Source organism: Astyanax mexicanus, chromosome 6, assembly GCF_023375975.1.
Source record: "Astyanax mexicanus isolate ESR-SI-001 chromosome 6, AstMex3_surface, whole genome shotgun sequence".
NCBI lineage: Eukaryota > Metazoa > Chordata > Actinopteri > Characiformes > Acestrorhamphidae > Astyanax > Astyanax mexicanus.
In genome coordinates this window covers 37,482,076-37,503,205 of record NC_064413.1, presented here as the reverse complement: position 1 = coordinate 37,503,205, position 21,130 = coordinate 37,482,076, and the positions used below count along the sequence as shown (strand labels likewise).

The 21,130-nt window shown below is 37.2% G+C and overlaps 1 protein-coding gene across 5 annotated transcripts in view; it reads left to right on the top strand.

The window, feature by feature from the left end:
• Window positions 1–21,130, top strand: part of plppr5b (phospholipid phosphatase related 5b) — a 92,359-nt gene that overhangs the window by 17,067 nt on the left and 54,162 nt on the right. For 3 of the 5 annotated variants that reach the window (XM_049480489.1, XM_049480490.1, XM_049480488.1), the window contains one exon: window positions 9,130–9,318. The exons of 1 other annotated variant lie outside the window; for it this stretch is intronic. In XM_049480489.1, coding sequence (XP_049336446.1) covers window positions 9,130–9,318 — 189 coding nt within the window. Of the gene's footprint in view, window positions 1–8,892; window positions 9,319–21,130 lie in introns of those variants that run through there. One more of the 5 variants, XM_022673646.2, reaches the window with a different exon arrangement.

Here is a 21,130-nt window from a genome sequence, read left to right as displayed (position 1 = left end):
GCAGGGCCCGGTTTGTGCCAGTAACAAGACACAAAGCTTAGGTAAACAAGAAGGGCTCTGCTTGAAGCATTCGACATATTTGCATGTATTATTAATTAAAACGATAATGACCCAGGGGAGTCTTGATGAGCTTGATCTACTTTTATCTTATCTTATCTTATCGTCATTCACTAGGAAACACGCTTGCTTGCAGAGGATACAAAGATCTAGGCACAGCCAATCAAACCTATTTTTTTTCTTATGTAGCACTTGGACATATGAGCATTATGGGAAGGTTTATCTACAAATCTTTGTTTCTCACAAATGTTTGGCCATTATTTCTTCTGGACACTTTTCCAACAAAAATGTGTATTTGTAGATTCCTTCTTTTTTTGTGTAAACCATTTTTCCCCTTGTATTCTTATCGTCAACTGCCATTATGCTATGCAATAGGGCTGAACGATTAATTGCATTTGCGATTATCTCGCAATATTTTAAAATGAGATTCTCTAACCGCACAGGCTGCGATTTGATTATGCCTATGTGAAACCAGACCGAACAGAGCGAGAAAGCGCTCCAAGTAAACAAACTCATTAACTGATTCAGACCAGAGAAATGAACTACAGGTGTGAAAACGCCCCCAAAAAAACATCACAAAGCCTCGTATGGTATAACGAAAATAACGAGTTGGTTAAAGCAGATTCTCTTTATGTTTTTTGCACTTTATTTTTTTTACGATGTTACTAGCTGGAGAGCAGTAAGTTTAATTTTTTTATATCTATTTTTTCTATAAAAAAAATGGTGAAAAGGAAAAGCTATTTATATATTTATTTTTCTATTAAAAAAAAAATGGTGAAAAGGAAAAGCATAGATTTGTTTGCTTTATTGTTATCTGTGCTTTAAATAAATCTGACATTGTTTATTATTAAACAAATTGATTTATTGCTTCTGTTTGTTGAAAAATACTTGAGAAGGCATTAAAAAATCGCATTTTAAATCGCAATCGCAATTTATAGATAAAAAATTGCAATTTGATTATTTTCCAAAATCGTTCAGCCCTACTATGCAACATTCAGTGGCAAATGAGACAACAGAAATTGTCTCTGAAAGGTAATGGAAAGAGACTGACAAACATTTTACAGTGCACAACATGTTGAACCTTGAAGAACCTTGAACCTTGAGCTGCACCAACAGAAGACTATGACATATTCTATTTTTGTCTCCTCAGCTTTCAGCCAAGAACAGAAAGCTGAGGCTGCAATAGGCACAGGCTGGTAAAAGCCAGGTCAGTTTGGTCTAATGAATCTCAATTTTGAATGCCAGAATTTTGTGCCAACAGCATGAATTCATAAGCCAAACCTTTTGTATGCCAAGTCCAGGCTGGTTTAGGGGGTGTAATGAAATGTAATGCATTTTTTAATGTATTCTTAATACCATTACCAATCCTTCATCACTTTAATGCTAGTTCATTATTGTTGCTAAAACATGTGCATCCCTTCCTGGTCACAATTTATCATAATCCAATATGTATTGCAGCATTTTAATGCACTGTATTACAAATTAAAGGTAATCTTAAACTGTTTGAAGAATATTCAGTTCAGTTCAGAGTTCCTCTGTGGTCTTCCCAGTCACTGGTTCTGAATCCAGTACTACACATTGTGATGTGGTAGCAGAAGAGATTTAGAAAAAAGTCAGCAGGAAGTATTGTGACATAATCATGTCAACATGGAGAAGAATCTCAAAGAACAGTTTTCAAAATCTTGTGGAATCTCTGCCACAGACCCTTGAAACTGTAAATGAAGAGTAAAAGAAGGCCCTACCCAGTATTACTGTAGTCTTCCTAATACATTCCTCACATGGGTGCATCTTTTGTTCTTTTGTTCTGACAGTGATGGTATATAGATAGTAGAAAGGAAGACGTATTCAGCACTTGAGTAGACTGCTTGCTGGAGAAAGGTGTAAACAAAACAATTCTTCAGCTTTAAAGCATTAAGTATATTGATGATGTGTGTGCCACACCAGTGTCATTGTTCTTCTTTTAAACTGCATTGAAAAAGCACTGAAGACTGCAGCTGTTACTCAGCTAGTCATACAACATCCTTGTAATCTGGCAGTGTTTTTTTTTTTACATTGTGTCAGAATCTTATAAAGAGTTAACGGTAGAATAAATAAAGAAATGCTCAAAAACTTGGATTAAAATATTTTCACATTAGCTTTTTCATTCATTTTGTTTAAATATGTCATTTTGGAGATACAGATGTTTTTGTGTGAGGCTATGAGGTGGACAGCTGCCTCAACACTTCTCAGACTTTCAGTGCTTCAATACGTCTTTGTATTTGAATTCAAAAAAGCAATACTTTCATTCATGAAAAAAAGTAAAAAAGGAAATAAATACAGCATCCCCTCAAATCTTCCTGAAGACAGGCCATGAATTTCTTATGAAGTGTGGCACCCAGGATAAGCTGCTGCAGCTGGAAGCTCACCGCTTTTAAGTTTCCCTCAGTTTTCTCGCCTTTTAATAAGTGCTGTTTATTTAGTTGTGGTGAAAGATGATGAAAGGTGTACAGAAAGAGTGCTGCCTTTAAAGGATCAACACCAATGATCTCCTCGTTTAGAAGATGATTGCTTTCAGCTCGGATGATTTTTTTTTTTCGTGGTGCCGTTACTGTACTTGGCGGTTTTGTTATGATCGTTTTTTGTCTGTATGTGAGTAGCTGAAGGGTTTGTGGTTACTCAATGTAGGTCAGCCTGTTCCTCCGGGTACTCCTGCTCAGTGAAAGTATAAAGTAAGCTTTTTATGCTAGGTAATATTATGTATAGTAGTCAGTTGGAGCATGCTTTTACTAATTTAAAATGTTAGTAGCTTAAATTATAAACACACTATAATATAAATCTCAAATGATAAAGCGTATTCTAGAGACAATTTTGAATTTTACATTATTTGTCTTTGAAAATTAGACTTGGACATTTGACCAAAATGATTTCAAAATCCAGAAGGTATTTTTTTTTTTTTTTACCTTTAGGCTACTATCAAGCCTACAGTGGACCAACAGTATTTCTGACTGCACAGTGTACATGTGTAGATGCACCTACTAAATGTTTTCATTCAAGAAATGAGAAGAAATACACAAAACAGCCTATTTTTTAAATGGTTAAACAAAATACAGTTCTGCCATTTGCCTGAAGTTTTTATCTGGAGTGAATTACTTTTGAATTATATTACAGAGTTGAGCCAAAGTAGAGTTAGTTTAAATCAAATCAAATCAAATTTATTTGTATAGCGCTTTTTACAACTGGTGTTGGCACAAAGCAGCTTTACAGAAACGTGATCACAGGATAAAGCGTCAGGCAAAAGATTAAACATATTAAATACATAATACAGAACCCCCAGTGAGCGCGGAGGCAAGGAAAAACTCCCTCAGAGCTGCAGGAGGAGGAAGAAACCTTGGGAGAACCAAGACTCACATTTAAGGGGGGACCATCCTACCACTGGTCAAATGGCTTTTAAATTAATTTTAAAAAATGTCATACATCCACATAGGTTTTATATATTCAGGAGTATAGCAGCGCCACTAATAGCTTAAATAGTAAATTGCTTAAAGAGTAAGTTAGAGTAAGTAAGAGATAGTTGTACTAAAAGACTCTAGAGGCAAGCGTTAAATTGAATAAATTGTTAATTAGACAAAAACTTTATATCTGAAGTAAAACAATATTTTGCGGGCGCCGAGTGGTCCAGCGGTCTAAAGCGCAGCCACTATGAGCAGGAGGTCGCAGGTTCGAACACCCGCTCATGCAGCTTTGCCATCAAGCTTCCGCCGTTAGAGGGAGCAAAATTGGCCCTGCTCCCTCTGGGTGGGTAGATGGCGCTCTCTCCCCACATCACTCCTATAGTGATGTCTGCAGCACAGGGCGTCTGTGAGCTGATGTACCGGAGCCGAGTCGCTGCGCTGTCCTCCAAGCGCGCTGTGATGCTGCTCAGCAATGCTGCATCAGCAGCAGCTCAAAAAGAAGCGGTGGCTGACTTCACATGTATCGGAGGAAGCATGTGTTAGTCTTCACCCTCCTAGTGTGTTGGGGCATCACTAGTGATAGGGGGAGTCCTAATGAGTGGGTTGGGTAATTGGCCGTGTAAATTGTGGAGAAAATGGGAAAAATTAGAAATAAATTTATAAAAAAAATAAATAAAAAAAAACAATATCAATACTCAAGTTAAAGTCTATGATTTGATGTAAAGGTCTTTGCTGTAGGCCCCGTCGTTAGCCTAGGTCTTGTAGCATCTGGACCCTTGCAGACCCTGTCGTGTATAGAAGACAGGGGGAAATGTGTGATAAGCAGTAGAGATATGTATGTGTATCTTGACTGTGAAAAAATTGTCAAATCCTCTCTTACATTGCAAAACAGATTATTGTGCCGTTAACTTGTTTGATGGTGGACAATTGTGACAATTAAAAAGGAAGATAACAGGCTTTCCAGCTGTATACGATTTATCACTAAAAATCATTGTTATAGCAAAGAAATGATCTACCAAACACAAATTTCCTTCTTTCCTTAAGTCTCCACATGCTTTCGGATTCATTTAGTTTGTAATCGAGTTCAATAATGTCTCAAAAATTAAACATTTGATTAAATATTCTATAAAAAAATGTGATTTTCTCTGTCATACACATTATGGAATCATGCGCCTTGGGGTCACTGACATCCCTGTGGGTCTAAGGATAATGTAAAAACAAGCATTTCAACTGGTTTATTCAATGCAGTTAAATACTTAAGATATTGGGATAGAATGTAAATCAAAATCAGTTAAATTCACACTTCAAAAACACTTCAAATCAACTGCTGCTTTGTTCACATTTGTAACAAAATTTAGTTTGTGCAGCTTCTCATTTTTCACTCTTTTTTGTTTTGGAACTTACACATAATTCACAAATTCTTTCACAGTTGACGTTTCCCTCTTTGCACTCACACTGAGACAAATGCTGACAGGCATGCTGATGTAAATAACAGCTGCCCAATTACCATGATTAGTTCTCTGAGCACAGCAGATGTGAAACTCCATGCATAGTGTACACCAAATCATCAGCCCATCATGCATATGCCAGCTCTGTAAGTGCATCTCTACTAGGTTAATGCGAACATCTGGGGGTATGCGAGCGGGAGACGGCTCCCTCCCCCGAGCTCCCTTAAGTTTTCTGAATGATTCTGAGACGTCATTAACCCCCCATAATTTTTTAGTGCAGCCACATGCTCCCATTACAACTCTCCACTCCACTTCTTGTTTTTCTTCATTTTATTATGGATGTCAACTATAAACTGTGTGTCACTGAAATAAAACAAGGAGGCGGCCAGGCTAAGGATTACAAAGATAAACTGTATACATGTTATTTAGAGGTGATAAAGCCTGCTGCATGGTTTGATCTCTGACACAGACATTATGCTGCCTCTGTCTGCCTCTGCAATGTGGCCTCCAGCCTTTAAAATATTTGAAGTATTGTGATATCTGTAATGGCACAGCAGCAAGGTCAGCCTTTAAGCCACTTTGTTGAGATATTCAGCAGACGACTACAGAACTGACTGAAACTCTAATGTCATTCTTTCTAAATTCCAGCTCTCTTAGTGTCAGTCATCTGCTATGGAAGCCCATTCCCGCCACCTAAAAAAAATAAATAATCCAGCAAAATGTTTTTTTTATTATTATTAAGTAAACTGCTATCTCAATATTTTGAGATACTAAGTCAATATTTTGAGATACTAAGTCAATATTTTGAGATACTAAGTCAATATTTTGAGATACTATCTCAATATTTTGAGATACTATCTCAATATTTTGAGATACTAAGTCAATATTTTGAGATACTAAGTCAATATTTTGAGATACTATCTCAATATTTTGAGATACTAGTAGGCTGTACAGAGACAGAAGCAGGTGAGACAAAGATGCAAAATGGATACCATCATTGAGGACTACTTCAGACGTGGATTCACAAATCATGAAATATTGGAACTTTTAGAGGAATCACACAATATCAAAATAAGCCTCCGGATCTTGGACGAGGCTGAAGTTAGCTTCTTATTCGCCAGTGTCTTATTCAGATTTCCGTTCCACCTTAAATGCTGGCTGAACATTCATGCGGCCGCCTGTAGATGTCGCATTTTAACAGTAAAAAACAGCATGTAAGCAAAGTGCTGTGAAAACGCTCTGAATAAAGGGGAGAACACAATGCGAGGGACAGAGTTTAACTCTGAGTGAAATATAATGTAAATAAAATTAAATATGAATTAAAACGTTATTGCTCTCACTTTTGGCCTAATTCCCAGGTCATTATCTACAGGTGGCCGCATGTATATTCAGCCAGCATTTAAGGTATCTCAAAATATTGACTTAGTATCTCAAAATATTGACTTAGTATCTCAAAATATTGAGATAGTATCTCAAAATATTGACTTAGTATCTCAAAATATTGACTTAGTATCTCAAAATATTGAGATAGTATCTCAAAATATTGACTTAGTATCTCAAAATATTGACTTAGTATCTCAAAATATTGAGATAGCAATTTACTTAATAATAATAAAAAAAAATTGCTGGAGTATTTTTATTTTTTAGGTGGCGGGAATGGGCTTCCATAATCTGCACCATATGCCATATTTTTGTTTAGATACATTATTTTAAGTTTATTGGTTTGCTAGAGGGGTATAAAGCACCCAGCATTAAGCTGTGGAGCAGTGACAGTGTGTTCTCTGGAATGATGGTGTCTCAATCAAGTACTTTGGGGATGAGTAAGGGAGTTGGGGATGAGGTGAGGTGGTGATCATCCAACATCTTGACCAAATGAATGCTTTTGTCCCTGAATGCAATCAAATTCTCACAGCAATACTCTAAAAATCTAAAGCAAAATCTAAATCTAAATACTTCCCTAGAACTGTAGGGACAGTTACTACAGTAAATGTAGGAAAAACTCTTATTTAACACCATTTGATTTTCAGAAGAAACAATATATGAGCTGGTGTTCCACTACATTTTCCCATATAGTGTATTGTCATTGTCAAATTAAAAACATGTATCTCCAAAACAGCAACTTTACATGAAAAAGACCTTCTTGACTTTTAGTGGAAGTCAATGTAAAAGGAGTTTATTTAATATTTGTTAAGTTAAGAGAATTTCTATTGGTCCATTCATCAAAAAAAATTGACACAGTGTAAAGGAGAGTTTGTGCGTTCAAATTATGTAGTAAACCAAATAACAAAAATGGAGATACTTGTTTTTGTTTGGACAGAGACAGTATGCAGATGCTCTCTATATTGACAGAAGATTGTTATGTAATCAATTGTGCCTTAGACATTTAAAAGCAGGTGGTCTTAGTCTGGTTCAAAATGAAATCTGCAGCATGATGTTAACAACTATCAGGTGTACTTCTCATATTTGAACAAAGTCTTTGCAGGTGTAGTTTAAGCTGGTATATTACTCTCAAATTATTAGAGCTCTGAACTTATGCCATCTCTGCTGTTGCTCCATTTTAATCCCAAGAATAAACACATGTCCAGAACACAGAACCTTCTTCCTGTATTTACTTTCTAGCTCCTGCCCCAGAAAGATCTGACCAATAAGCAGAGAAAGTGTCTCATGTGGTTTATTGTGATGAATTTTGGTTCACTTATATCTTCCATGTTTTTCTTCAGTGTAGCTATTCACCACTTTTCCTCAAGTCAATTCTGGGACCTTTATACTGCTCAAGCCAGCATTTGACAGTGTCAAATGCGGAAATGCATTTGTATAAATAGCCATTATAAATTAACCTCAGCAGTCAGAGTCAGAGAGAGCATAACTGGCCTTGCTCTCTTATGGGTGGATTGATTTAGGGGTGACATTTCCTTCCAGCATCACTCCTAAGCTGTCACTAAAATGGATCCCCACTAAAAGACTTTATATCTTACAAGGTAGAAGTAGAAACACAAGTAAATTCGGACACCTATTCACCATTAAAGGAGAAATCTTTGGTGCCCCTATTTCTAGCATTATAAGCTGAATGCTGGGGGCGAATAAAGGTGGGTTATTTTACAGAAGTTCATACTCATTTTTATGTTTCACTACACCTTACGTCCTTTTCACACCAGATTTCTCCTTTAACACTCGTCAGTACTGATAAACATGCATAAACAACATCAAAAACATACAAGTTAAAAGTGTGTTGAGGGACTTTTAGGGTTCTTAAATCATGTTCCGATTCTACTTTGTATATGTATGTTTTGGGCTTGGAAGAATAGTTCCCTAAAATATAATTAAGGATCCTTTGTGGTGACATCCCTAGTGTGATGTTGGTCAATACAGATGTCTGGAGAAGGCTTTGTGCAGTGGTCAGACTCAGATCTTGGTGAAAAATGAATGCAACACTGGATTGAAATAAATCTTGTGACATTGCAGAAGCTTATCAAAACAATGCCACAGGGGATGCATGCAGCAATCAAAAGCTAAAGGCGGTCCAAACTAATATTAGAGTGACCTTTTTTTGGCCAGGCAGTGTATGATTAGTTAATGCTGACTCTGTAAGAGGAAACCCATGGTGAAATGCATGGTACAGGCCGGGTTTAGTGGTTTGTGATGTGGCTGCTTGGTCCCTGTAGGCGCGTGCTGTAGCAGTCAGATGCTGAAGCTGACGAAAGGCAGCAGCCTGGCTCTTACAGGTTGCTCATTTGCGTCAGTCCCCATCATCAACTGCTCGGGGCGAGGGAGAGCGGGGCGGCCGTGGCTTTTTTCTGCACCTGTATTCCGGCAGATCCCGGTTCCTGCGCTGTGATTGGTTATTAGCGTAACACATCGCTGTTTGGATTGGCTGATACAGTCACTCCCCTGCCCTTGAATTGGCTGATAGTTGAAGCTCGCTGTCAGACCGCTATACAGCGACCCCGGCCCGTGTCAGTGGGAGGGGGGCGTGTCGTGTCGGAATACAGGTGCGGTAAGAAGCGCTCAGCGCGCTCATTGGCGCTGGCGCGGTGGAGCGGGCAGGTGCAGAGCGGGAGCGGGTGCGGGAGCAGCGCGAGGAGGCTGTGAGCGGGGAGGAGATGAAGACGGCCGGGCTGCTCTGGGTCCAGCAGGAAGAAGCAGATCGTTAAATGCGCGCCCCCCAACCTTTCTCCACCATGCTCTATTTCCAGCTGGTGATCATGGCGGGGACGGTCATGCTGGCCTACTACTTCGAGTACACGGACACGTTCAACGTGCACGTGCAGGGATTTTTCTGCTACGACAGCGCGTACACCAAGCCCTACCTCGGACCCGAGGAGACCAGCGCCATCCCACCCGCCGTGCTGTACGCCGTGGTCTCAGGGGTCCCAACACTGGTGGTGAGTGTCATCTGCTCGAGTGATGCTGGTCTGAGTGTGTATGAGTGTACGAGTGTATGAGTGTGTTAATGTATGAGTATGTGTTAGTGTATGAGTGTTTTGGTGTATGAGTGTGTGAGTGTGTTGGTGTATGTGTGTGTGAGTGAATGAGTGTGTGTGTGTGTGTGTGTGTGTGTGTGTGTGTGTATGAGTGTGTGTTAGTGTGTAAGTGTATGAGTATAAGTGTGTTAGTGTATGAGTGTTGGTGTATGAGTGTGTGTGAGTGTGTATAAGTATGAGTGTGTTAGAGTATAAGTGTGTTAGTGTATGAGTGTGTGTTAGTGTATGAGTGTGTGTTAGTGTATGAGTGTGTGTGAGTGTGTTGGTGTATGAGTGTGTGTGAGTGAATGAGTGTGTGTGTGTGTGAGTGTATGAGTGTGTGTTAGTGTGTGAGTGTATGAGTATGAGTGTGTTAGAGTATAAGTGTGTTAGTGTATGAGTGTGTGTTAGTGTATGAGTGTGTTAGTGTATGTGTGTGAGTGTGTTGGTGTATGAGTGTGTGTGAGTGTGTGTGTGAGTGTGTGTTAGTGTGTAAGTGTATGAGTATAAGTGTGTTAGTGTATGAGTGTTGGTGTATGAGTGTGTGTTAGTGTGTGAGTGTATGAGTATGAGTGTGTTAGAGTATAAGTGTGTTAGTGTATGAGTGTGTGAATGTGAGTGTGTTAATGTATGCGTGTATTAGTGTGTTATTGTATGAGTGTGTTAGTGTATGAGTGTGATTGTGTAAGTGTGTGAGTGTATAATTGTGAGTTTATGTGTGTGTATGCTTGTGAGTGTATGAGTGTGAGTGTATGAGTATAAATGTGAAAGTGTGTGTGTGTGTGAGAGAGTGTGTGAATAGGGGTGAGATTGTGAGGCCCTGTATATAATATTAGAACTCACAACTCACCCTGTTAATGGTAATTATGGTAGTTAATGGTAAATAAGTCTCTTAGATCTGTAGTAGACTAGGTAGTCTGTAGTTAAAAGGTTAATATATAACATGTGTTATATGGTATCTTCAGTCTGATCATCAGCCATGTCTTTCACTATGATTTATTTGTATGAACAAATATCAGTGACTAGATACTATGTTTTGCAGCACATCATATGGTATGAAAATGGCTAGATTCTTTTAAGATATTACACTAAATACAGTACATTTGTTACATTCAATATTAGACAAAAAAGTTTGAACACACCTTCTCATTTTACATTGTAGATTAATATTAAAGACATTTAAACAATTAAGGGGCACATATGGAGTAAACCTAAACCCAACTGAGATGGTGATTTGAGATGAGCTGGAGCTTCACAGCGTGAAGGAAAAGCAGCACCTATTGTTCAGCACTTCCAGGAACTCCTTCAAGACACTATTCACTATACACTATGAGAAAACTATTCCAGGTGACTCTACCTCATAAAGACACAGAGTCTTTTGACGGGTACCACATATATGATGTACATAAGCAGTCAAGGCCATAAGTATTTCAGCAGTAACATAAAAAAAGCCACTTTAATTTAAGGAGGTTAGGAAAAAGCCATTTACAATATAGCCAGGTCAGCACACCTCAGCAAGGTAGACATGTCACTATCAAAGTCTTCTTTATGAACATAATTAACGAGGGTTCGCTTGAAGATATGGACGGCTGGTAACGCTCACTTTAAGAAAAAGCCCAGATTAGATTAGATGAAATGAGAGAAACTTATAAAAATTAACAAAACATTTTCAGTTATTCCGGTTTCTAGCTTTTTCAGTTTAAGAACAAGATTATTAGGACAGATAAAACCAAGAATAATTTGGTTGTGGAGCAGGAAGGTAAAGGTTTACGAGCTGAGACACACCACACTATCTGTCAGGATAGTGTCAAGCATGATGCAGGGACTGGTTGCTATTATTTTATGAAATTTAATGTGCATAGAGTTATGCTTTTTGCTCATAAGCTGAGATGCTGCAATAGTTAAAGGAATATATTTATACATGGCACTACATCTTTATATATATATATATATATATATATATATATATATATATATATATAGGACTGAACTTAACTGACCAGCATTTGTATCACATTATCTATATTTTGTTAATTATATCTATTATTTTTAATATCTATGTGAATAGTACACAAATTGCCACAATGAATCTGAACAATTAATTTGGCAGTTTGTGTAATGCCCCTATAATGAACATTAGTCAATTAAATCTTTATTGAAATATTGGAAATGTGTTTACGATCACATCACTGTTATTGAAACATATTCTATAGTGAAATATATTGATATATAATTGCTTTCCAGTCTGTCCCACCCAAAAAAACCTGGTGTAAACTCATCATATGTTAAGTGGTTTAAGGGGACATCTTTGACCTTTTTTCATCATCTTTATCTTCTTTACCATCATGCAGGAAGGCTTAATGAGATGCCACACTCTGTATGTGCTAAGTGAAGTGGATATATGGTGAAAGCGTGGTCCTTTCATATCAATGGTTTCTTTGATGCAAGCCGCCATAGTGATGCAATATATTCTCTGTTTGATGTTGTAATTAACTCGCCCTCGTTTCAGATGCTAAATGACACCATGCATCCACGACAGCACACTGTGGAACATCTCTGTAATAATGAGACTGTATGCATGTCACATTCTGCTAGGCCTGCCTGTAATCACAGAAGATCTCTTCCATTACCATCATCACTGCAGCCAGTGTCTTAGATGTAGAGGTTTTATTATTGGGAATGCTGCTATCTGCCTCTGTCCTCAGCCTGATTTCAGCAGATGTTAACTGAATGAGACTGAATACCGGGGTATATATATATAGTATGTTTAGCTATAAAGCCCTAAAAAGGGAGTTCTTACTGTTGATGTACCAGCCTAATGGAAAATCCCTGTATTAGTCATCTGTCTTTGCCAGGCTGAGATGATGTCATATGGTTGCACTGGTGGTTATTTCATATAGATCATAGATAACATTTAACCTCTATGCTTATAGTTAATATATGATCCCTTTTTCATAATTTTTTGTTATCATGATCATCGTGATAATAACATTAATAATATCACATACAACTTATTGTGCAATATAAGGACATATGGACATGACCTCAGCAAATTTAGCTAACTTTAATATTGCCCATTATGTTCTCTTAGTTCAGGCTTGTTGATGTAAATTTATTTAGAGTATATGTCTGAACATTTTTAATAATTAAAGGTTCATTGCACTTTATTTGCAATGATGTAATTTGCAATCTTATGCTATTATTTTAGAATAAAGTCAATAGACATACATTAAGTGTTACATACAAAGGACATACAGTTTAAAAGACACATACAGAGGATGTGAGTACGCTCTGGCTCTCATCTCCTTTACAACCATCTTTATATGTCTTTCTGCTTGGGACAGAACATTCTAAATGATAAAAATAATAGTAAGAAGAAGGACATGAAGGGATCTTCTTTTCTACGGTTTTCAGAGTTTGTTCGGTTCTTTTCTTGGTAGTAAAACTCACAAGCATAAGGAATATATTTAAAACAATACATTCTGTGATCACACAGGATGTTACAAATTGGAGGAAGAATCTAAAAAAAATACTCATGTTGTCAGACATACATACATTGGTTTGAACACCGTTCAGTGTATCAATCTTACAACACAGTGTAAATGGAATTAATTGATTTAAATGGGATTAATTGTCTCAATCTCCCTCACGTTTATCATTATATCAGTAAAATGCAATGATCTTTATACAACATTAACAGTGTTTATTCCAATTATTTTGTAGGACAATTTATTGTATAACACAAATATAAATATATAGTTATCGCGACAGACCTAATTAGTTTTATTTGCTTCACATTCCAAGCTGATGTATATACAGCTTTGGAAAAAAATAAATAACAATAAGAATATGTACAAAAATAAGAGACCACTTAAAAATGATGAGTTTCTTTGATTTTACCAAATTGAAAACTTCTGGAATATAATCAAGAGGAAGATGGATGCTCAAAAGCCACCAAACCAAGCTGAACCTTTTGAATTTTTGCACCTGGAGCGGCATAAAGTTATTCAAAAGCAGTGTGTAAGACTGGTGGAGGAGAACATGCCAAGATGCATGAAAACTGTGATTAAAAACCAGGGTTATTCCACCAAATTTTGATTTCTGAACACTTAAAACAATATGAATATGAACTTATTTTCTTTGAATTATTTGATGTCTTTCAGCCATTTCTCATTTTCTGCAAATAAATACTCTGCATAACAAAATTTTTATTTGGAATTTGGGAGAAATGCTATCCATAGTTTATAGAATAAAACAACACTGTTCATTTTACTCAAACATTTACCTGTAAATAGCAAAATCAGAGAAACTGATTCAGAAACTGAACTTTTTTCCAGCTGTATGTGTGTTTGTTTGTGTGTGTGTGTGTGTGTGTGTGCATGTATTAAATTAGCATAATTCAGCACATCTCATGTGTTCTTTACGCCACTCAAACAGGCAAAAGGCTTAGTGCACTGGATGCTGTATCTATTTGTTGTGACACAAACATATGATTGATATCTAGTAACCGTGACTGCGGTCAGCTTAAATAATCACGATCAGCTCAGATATCTGTGGTCGGACTATCATGTTATAATCGCAACAGACTGTCCTTTCACATGAGATTTATCATGTGTGCATCATCCACAGTGGAGTCTACCGCTCTCTCGCTCCCTCTCTCTCTTGCTCCCTCGCTCCCTCTCTCTTTGTGTGTGTTGCTCATCATGGTTCCCTCTGTTTCTGTCCTTCAGCGTGTAATCAGCAGTGGAGCATGTTTCATAGTGCACAGTGTATTGCTTCTTTATCCAAGTGTGTCTGCAGATACGGCCAGACGTTTCGTATACTTCGTGTCATTACTTTCAAGGAAATTGGCTGTGCTGACAGAGACAAAAATCATCTGTCTGTCTGATCCCAGTGGTATTGGTAGACTATGCATGTACAGGTAAAATTCCCCCCAGAGCGAGGCGCCAGGCCATATACTGCTCACAAGAGCCCTTCAATAAGCCATTCTGCAGGCCGCATGGCTTATAAAAACATTGCTAGAGATGAGTGATAATGCAGTCGGCTCACGTTCACCTTGATACGGGACTGAAAGAAAATCATCTCGCTTCTGTATAACAGTGCTGTGACACTGTCTGAGCTCGCTGATATCCTCGCCACACACTTTCCCTCTTCTCTCTGCTCTGATTTGTAGACAGCACTGCCAGCAAGGCAGAGAAACACAACAGTGAACAACGACCAGACTGAGGCCGAGTTCTACTAAAGTTGATAGAGTTCACACTCACAATGATGCATGTGGTGACGGATGCCAAGGCAGACTAAAATACAAATCAAAAGTGTATTGACTGTGTTTAAAGAGTATCTACACTCTAAATAGCATCATTTTATCTCTAAATATTACCGTTTTGTACCATATTACCAGGATGAAAAATACATCATTCTCTGTTTATGTGACTCTTATGCTATCTTGTCCTGCATTACTGCAATACTGAAAAACAGTCCAATAGATACGTTAGATAGCAGCAGGTTAAACACCACTGCACCACCCTCACGTGGGACATGACTCTGTGCACAGTTCGATAAGCTAACAATCTAATAAGCTAACTGGTATTTGGGGCTGTTTGTTTTCACACCTGTGAGTCATTGAGCTCCTACAGTGCTCCCACTCCTTTTAGGGAGTGAGATTATTTATTGTTCTAGACAAAGTTGTCAAAAGTATTGACATTTATTATGCAATTAGAAGATAGATATAGATACTAGGGTTTAAAATACTTCTGTATAAGAAGAATGAGCAACTCAAGCTTTTTACTCTCTAAGTAAAAGTGTAAAAGTACTGGTTTGAAAACTACTTTAAGTATGAAAGTAAAAAAAATGACATTAAGAACAAAATCTTAGGTTGCGCCACAGGATCCTATAGTGCACTACCCCCCCACCCCCCCGTTGGGATAAATTCACCATTAAAATGCTTAATTTGGACATTTTGCTTCTCAGTCATACTAGGCGACATATGTCTGCTATGTTCTTTCTGGAGTGTGGGCGTGATGAGATGTGCAGGTGTGACGGATTGTGTATAAACCAACAGTATGTGGGAATCTCCTACAACCACAATTATACTCACTTTATCTGGATGAAGAGTGATTTAGTGATTTATTAACAATATAAAGGGCCAGAATGAAAAAAGCTGGACTAAAATAGGAGCAACAAGGCTTTTTTTAATGTAAGAAAGTACGACGTACAGAGTAGAAAGTACAAATAATTGGGTACCACTTTAAAAAAAGACTACTTTCATAAAGGGTTTATAAATGGTTTACAATAAATTTATTAATGGTTACTAATTAGGTTGTAAATGCTATAAAAATCATTAATAATCAGTTATAACACATACGTAGAAAGGGCAACAGTGACCTGTTGTTTGCCGAATACTGAACCCACAGCCTTCTATATTGTTGCCCTTTTTATGTATGTGTCATAGCTGATTATCAATGATTTTTATAGCATTTACAACCTAATTAGTAACCATTAATAAACTAATTGTAAACCATTTATAAACCCTTTATAAAGGTAGTCTTATTTTAAAGTGGTACTGATAATTGTGTGAAAATGTAGGGAGTAGAGGTAAAAAGTGGTCTAAAAATAATTACTCCAGTAAAGTATAGATAACCAACATTTCAACTGAAGTGAGGTAACAAAGTATTTGTACTTTGTTATTTGACACCTCTAAATAGACACATTTGACACATCAGGCACTTTGTCATTTTGTACTGTCCTTCTTTGAAAAAAACAAATGTTCTAGTTTTTTTAAATAGTGTAGAGTAATGTATAACCATTATTTACATACAACACTAATAGTTACTGATATATCTAATCATCTTTGTAAATAGGTCTATGTATAGTATTCTACTGCAGTGTGTTAAGAACAGGTAAAGGTAGATAAAGAATCTTTATCTTCTGTGAATGTATCTGCCTGGTTATACAGAAACTAGATTAATGGTAAAGCACAGCCAACAGAGACCAGGATCTGCACATCTACAGTATTTCAGCTCTGTGTATTTAAATATAACAAGCTGCATGTCAAGAAAACACCAGCTGGAGGTCATGTAATGTTAGGGGTTGGAGACCTAGCATAAAATCAAATTATTTAGTTCCAGTTTCAGTGGGCAGAAAAGGTGTAATGTTACAAACAATATATGACTCATCTTCAAAATGTTACAAAAACAGTGTAGTGAGTAATTCATTCTTGGGAAAAATGAAAAAAAACAGAAGTCTTCTGTTCATTCTGGTTTGATTATATGCATGCATGTATTAGCAGGACTCTCAGACATCTGTGTGATTGTGTAGGCATGACATTGTGTAGCAGTACATTTCTGCCTTAAGGAGCATACACTAGTTTAGTGTGTGTACGCATTAATGTAGTTTAAAAACTGAAAAATAACTCATTTTTGGGTTTAAAAGATTGTTAAGTTGTTCTGCTGTAAACAGAATGCTTTGTAACATGATATCGTTTGACGATTATTATGTTACCACAACCAAACTTGAAGTGTCTGTGAAATTTAGCTGTTTTTTTTCTGATTGCCTAAATAAGTGTAATCACATTTCTGTTTCTGTTGGTGTTTGTCAAAACTGCATGTTACGGACCCACTGAATATTGAGAATCATGTTTCCATGATTCTTCTTCTTCTGGTGATATTCACAGTTTTGTAGTTCTTAAAAGTTCCACAGAATCTATTAATTCATTATTTTCTGTTGATCTTTGGTGTAAAAAAAAAAAAGAATTATGTAGGTGAATTCGTTTGGGACCAAAATGCTTTAAAGCACAAGATAAACCCTGCTTTTATTGATTGGTTTATATCACTGTGTGTGTGATGGCTCTCTGAAGCAACTTCATATTGCATAGTTAATATCACAGGAGCAAGAACTTTTTTTTTGTCTTGCCAGATAGTAGGGTTGTCTTCTCCACGTGTCTCCTCAGTGTGATGTGCTGTTAGCAAACTAAATATATAATAGCTGGTTAGCTTAAGGCCTTGCCCCTCTCATTTTCTCAGGCTTAATGTTCTCAGGTATTTCCAGTAAAAATATCTGCTGCCTTTAAAACGGTGATGGTAAATGCTACTCGACTGGTGTTATATTTGGGTTTGGTCTTCTCTAGTACTCTACTACTCTAGTTCTGTAGTAGAATGTTCTCCTGAAGTTGTTGTTGTTCATTAAGGCATTTGGATGTGGTGCATGTAAATATAATCAAGAAGAATCAAGTGTGGGGAAACAGTTTTGAGGTTTTGGTCATGCTGGATTTTTTAAAAAGGAGAGCACCATAGTGATTGAAGTATGGTGTTTGGTTATCCAGTTCTGCATGTCAAATACTTACAATTGAGCTTTGCCAACGATTAAGTTTATTCACGCCATTTATTTACAGTAATGTGGAGACTGAATCATTTGGCTCTGTTCTGCATTATATTGCTTTAAGTGCTGTTTTATTTATTTAATATAGGATTGTGTTATGAAATCTTGAATGAAGGAAATCTTGTATGATTAAATGAGAAGAGGAGGGAATGATAAAACGGGTCCTTAAATCCCATTGGATTGTAGAAGATACTGTAACCCATTGTCAGTTCCCACTGTAGAGTGAATAAAGATGTAATGTCTGTGTTAATGTATAATATTTCCTTTTATATTTTTTATCCAAATTTGAAGAAAAAATGAAATATCAAGTGGTTAAAGTGGCAGTCTGTATTATTTTGTTCCTAAACTGAAAGCAGAAACATTTTTTAAGTGGAAAAGGCACAAAATATTGTGTTTAATGTTACAAGTGTGCTGGAAAGACCATCCGTGCTAAGCCTAATATATTCATTCTAAGTACTGGGGTGTTGGATCGGAGTTCTACTGGCCACGTTACACTAAGTTTTACTGAACATGAGCGGCTGGTGGAGCAATGGAGACTTCAGAAGTGGAACTTCAGAGCTTAGTAGCTCATTCTCTCATATTAAAAACACAGAAGCAAAGCAGTGAAGTTTCTGACTGAGCGCACTCTCTCTCTCTCTCTCTCTCTCTCTCTCTCTCTCTCTCTGACTGAACATAACCTGGAATCGGATTCATTCCGACTGCCCAGTTTAAAATGATTCTTCCACATGCTCAAAGAAGTTTATGAGGGAACTGGCGTTAAATATATTTAGATGTAGACGTAGTTTTTAGATTTTTCTATGCATATTTAAGCTGGGATGTATTTATATATAATTTACAATAATATGAAGTGTTTCAGATTCAAATTAAGATAAGGCAAACAGTTTTGCTAAACATGCATTAGATGCTTCTTAAAGTTGCTTGTCTCAGCATGGTAGTGTTCCATTTAGTAGAACACATTTTTCCTGGAGATGTTCTGCAACAGACAAGACACTTCTACACATGATGCTATCAGTGTAGCTTTGCATTACAGTGTAATTGTGTAATTAAAGTCTTTTAATTAAAGAATTGTCACTGCCAAAAAATATGGAGGACAAGATAATTCTGCCGTAGTTTTTAAGCTTTAGAGAAAATCTGTTTTTGCATTTATTTGCCTAGTCTAAAGGCTGCTGTAGTTAGGTGGTTTTCTGTGTGACATGCATCACTGGCTAATGTCTGTTGCCCTGGAAAGCACTGCTCTCATGACTGTTAGCGCTGTAAGAAGGGCATCCATCCATTGATCCATTGTTGCTCTAATTGTTTGGAAATATGCTTCCCAAAAGGGCAGTTTGTCCTTTCAGCCATACCTGAACACTGTAGTTTGTAGAGCTTTAATCTTGAGTCCATGTGTCCTTCAAGGATCTTTGGGTACTGGAAAAATACTTTGCAATAAAATGTAGAGGGATTTGATTGTTTTTTTTTTATGATTCACAATGCTTATTAAACTTTACACATCGCTAAATCCCTATGCGGATGGGATTTGATTTTTAACTGAGGAGGAGGGATCAAGTCATTCCCACCTTGTAAAGATAAGATAAAACGAGCTGTGAAAATACATCAGGTTTTATTAATCTCACATGAATCAACAAACATATGTAAATATTCAGTTAAATACTGTGAAAGAGGAGTTAATTACAGCTTTAATTTCACTTTCAAACAGCACAGCTGCTTTAGGTAGTTCTAGTCTGTGGTAAGTTTCAGGTGTTGTATGTCGTATATCATTCAAATCCAGAAAAAAAGCTAAGGGACGCCTATAGCCAGTGTTGCAATAATTACGTTTTAGACTTATCACATGATAAAGGAGCATGATGTAATTTTTTTCACACTTTTGATATTGCCCAATGCACTCATTTGCAATTACTTTTAGCCAGTTGACTTCTTTATAGCAGTAGTGTTAGTTACAGTACTGTTTTAATGACACACTACAGTTTTACTGCTTCTGTAGTCTTTCACACAGTTTAGTCAATCGATACATAGACACCTGTACCTTCTGTTTCAACCCGAGACAAACCAAAATCTTATTTGCTTTCCTGTCCTGTTTAAAGCCTGGGATATAACAGTGGTCATTCATGCATACCTTATCTGACTCAAACTCAACTAAAGATTCCACAGGCTTAATGCCTCAATCTGATTCACCTGCCCTACCTTTATATGATGAAAATAATCTGATTTGAGTTTAAATATGTTAGTGCCATACAATTAGAATAAAATCATTAATCGCCCTGAACCCTGTGACAATATATTGTCCAAATAATAATTTCTCATGACATTCCCGCCAGTGCGTAAATCAAGTAGACATCTCAGTCATTTTTTGCAAGATTTATTGTACTGTAATAATGCATTGCAATATTATGTTTTGCATACTGTTTTGATTCTTAAAAAAAACAGTATTGTTTCTCCCAGAGACTGTAAAAAAGATAAATAAACCCGCCCCTGAGGGCTATCTCGACAGAGCTCACACAGTCTATGGTCCCACCCATACAGTCATTGGTCCCACCCCGGCTAGGTGTAACCCAGCCCTTTTACAATAACCACACCCTTTTGAATAGAGCTGAATAACGTTTTAAAAAACGAATTCTGTGTGGATCTAAAAATTTGACAATATAAGCAGAGGTTACACTAGCTGTTGCCTTTAAATAATCGAGGTAGAATTACAATATATTGGGAAAAAAACGTGATTGAAAGTTATCTGTTTTGCCATTGAAACCTATGGGGATGGGTGGGGTTACACAGATTTCTGCAACCGAACAGCAGGGCGACCTGAGAGACGATGCTCTGTCCAGCTATACACAGGTTTCCCCAATTAAAAGTTGGCGGCAGACAGTGGTTCATTTTGTGTTTAATCACTGATAAATAGACAGCATGTTTTTCTTTGGATCCCTCTGTTCTGATGCATAAAGTCAACTTTTTTCTCAAGTGACGTTCTTTTCCAATCAAGGTGCACTTCAGTGCTTCATCTATCAGGCATGGGCTGCACTGTGGTTGTGTTAAGTCCAGCTATTTTTTTCATCAGAGAGCCATTTGCACAAACCCACAGTCCCTGTTAGAGTCTCCACCTCATTTGTTCACACTCATTAAAGGTGTGATTTGCTAGATAAGAACACACAAGCTCCTTCCAGAAGGAGTAGTGATTCCACAGCCAAGACCAGTTGACCTGAAATTCAAAGCTGTTAGGAACCAAACCAAGCCTCCTGTATTGCCAGCTAACGAGCTCTAGTGTGCTCACTTCTGACACATTTGCTCATGTTCACGTTTAGCAAGTATAGCACAGTTTATTGCTTTTAATGAAGTAAGACTTGTTCTGCTTTAGGGCTGTGTGTTG